The following is a 2,065-nucleotide window of genomic DNA, read 5'->3' as shown; positions in this document are numbered from 1 at the left end:
TATATCTACTATATGAAATGACTCGGGAAGACATCCCCAACAACATATTTAAAAATAAAACAAATCGGAGAGGAAGTCGCTTTTATGCATAATTACCCGACAATGTTTTGTTAATAACTTTCTAACGAATAACGACCGCCGGCTAAAAACTTCTAAGAGTTACTCAGGAGGGTGTCCTTGACAACATATGTCAAGGTCAAGGTCATCGGCAGGTGGGGTCTTTTTATGCACATTTACCCTGTTCATATATCATTACGTAATAAAAAACTAAATTTAGAATTAATTTAATAACTAATTAAAGTAAGAGGCCATTTCCGAGAAACAGATAGAGTAAAGTCTCACCAGTCATTATAAACGTCGTTACCAAACTTCCGCTTGACAATAATGTGGACGACATAATAGTTGTGCAAAAGGTAGATATAACAAAACCTGCAAATGCATTAACACAAACAATCAGTGTAATTTTCTGTTGCGGGGACACCCGCGAGAGGATATGGATATGCGTATGGATATGGAATACCAGTGTGTTTTGTAGGAACGGGTCGATGCTGCGTGAACATGCGACTCGACTTCTTGCTTGCCGGCCATGTATGTACTACCACTGACTGTCTGTGCGCATGTGTGTGTGTATGTGTGTAAGTGTGTGTGTCGCCCTCTCGACTGCGGGCTCTCTACTATTGCTCACGCAACATTTTCATTAAATTCCGAATTGCTGCTGTACGCTTTTTGATATAAGTACAGAATGGAGTACTCACCACACATCATTCCACAAAACTCGGAGAGAAAGAGAAGGAGGGTTATAACGAATATTGATCCTTTATATTCCAAACCCCATATAGGGAAGACTATGAGTATTGCCGTAATGGTATGCATAATTGTGATGATGCTTTCAACCACAATGTGAGACAGCAGAATTTCTTCTACTTTTATCCCTGTCACGCATGTACAATATATTCACCTTAATGTGATAAAATATACAAAGGCAAAGAAATAATCGTAAAGTCTATTTCGTAGTGTCATTAAAAAATTAATACCTTGGACTAAGCTTCGATTCCAGACACCCTCCTCTCGATCTGTGATTATCAACAAGGAAGAGACTATAGTGCCCAAAGTGAAGGCTGTTCTGCAAAAACATATTACAATACTATAAGTAGTTTAGTAGATTAAGTTTATTTATTATGTTGGCATGACTTTTTCTTACACTAATAGAAATGATGGTATCACGAAGTCTATATACTTTAAATCAGTAGTACCATATATAGGATCTTCAAACTGAAAAGGATAGAAAATTGAATTTTCTTCGTAGTGTTACGCAAGGTATACGGAGAGAGAAAGAAAAAGGGAAAGAGATTTACTTATAAAATTGAAGTTTGTAAAATATACTGACTCGTATCGGTGGAGTGGCCAATTTTGGCAAATATTTACAGTCACTCATGATAGCCTTGAAAACGTCTAAGAACCATTCAAATAGATGTTTCTGTAGCAAAAGTCCAATTGGCTTTTCTGTAACGAAAGTCATTATAAATTTAAATATTTGTAACAAATCAATTCTTTTACATGTCGTTCATGTCACAATATTCAGGATGTAAAATGGTCTTAAACTCTTGGATTCCTTTTTGTGTAGTTCTTCATATAACAAAACTTTCTATTTAAAGATACGTTTCTACGTGCGCGCGCGCTGGTGTGTCGAAATATACACAAATACAAAGTAATAAAATTAAAAGTCATTATAAATTTAAAAATTTGTAACAAATGTATTATTTTACATGTCGTTCGTGTCAAAATATTTAGTACGTGCAATTGTTTTAATCTTTTAAATTCCTTTTTGTGTAGTTTTTAAATAATAAAACTTTCTATTTAAAAACATTCATCTACGTACGCGCGCGCACGCGCGTGCGTGTTTATGTATATGTAGGTTCATATACATGTACTAATTAATAAAATTTCTTAACTATTTATGGAATGCTCTCTACAACATATAGCGTACCGCTCATATCACGGAAAACTTGAATCTGACTAGCAAGAAGATCGGAATCCTTCGCGAAAGTAACATGTTCCACTCGTA

The 2,065-nt window shown here is 35.2% G+C and overlaps 1 protein-coding gene across 1 annotated transcript; it reads right to left on the bottom strand.

Moving 5' to 3' along the window:
- Positions 1 to 216: 216 nt before the first annotated feature.
- On the bottom strand, positions 217 to 2,059 carry LOC105560644. The gene is made up of 6 exons (XM_012009930.1): positions 1,988 to 2,059; positions 1,388 to 1,503; positions 1,202 to 1,272; positions 1,035 to 1,123; positions 756 to 932; positions 217 to 429 (listed from the first exon to the last, which is right to left on the bottom strand). The coding sequence occupies exons 1-6, from the start codon at positions 1,992 to 1,994 to the stop codon at positions 296 to 298; spliced, it is 594 nt and encodes a 197-aa protein (XP_011865320.1). The 5' UTR covers positions 1,995 to 2,059; the 3' UTR covers positions 217 to 295.
- Between the last annotated feature and the right edge of the window lie 6 nt (positions 2,060 to 2,065).

This window comes from Vollenhovia emeryi, unplaced genomic scaffold (genome assembly GCF_000949405.1).
Source record: "Vollenhovia emeryi isolate VEMERY1.0 unplaced genomic scaffold, V.emery_V1.0 DF945834.1, whole genome shotgun sequence".
Taxonomy (NCBI): Eukaryota; Metazoa; Arthropoda; class Insecta; order Hymenoptera; family Formicidae; genus Vollenhovia; species Vollenhovia emeryi.
Note: the sequence above shows the minus strand (reverse complement) of the source record. Positions and strands in the feature narration are given on the sequence as shown.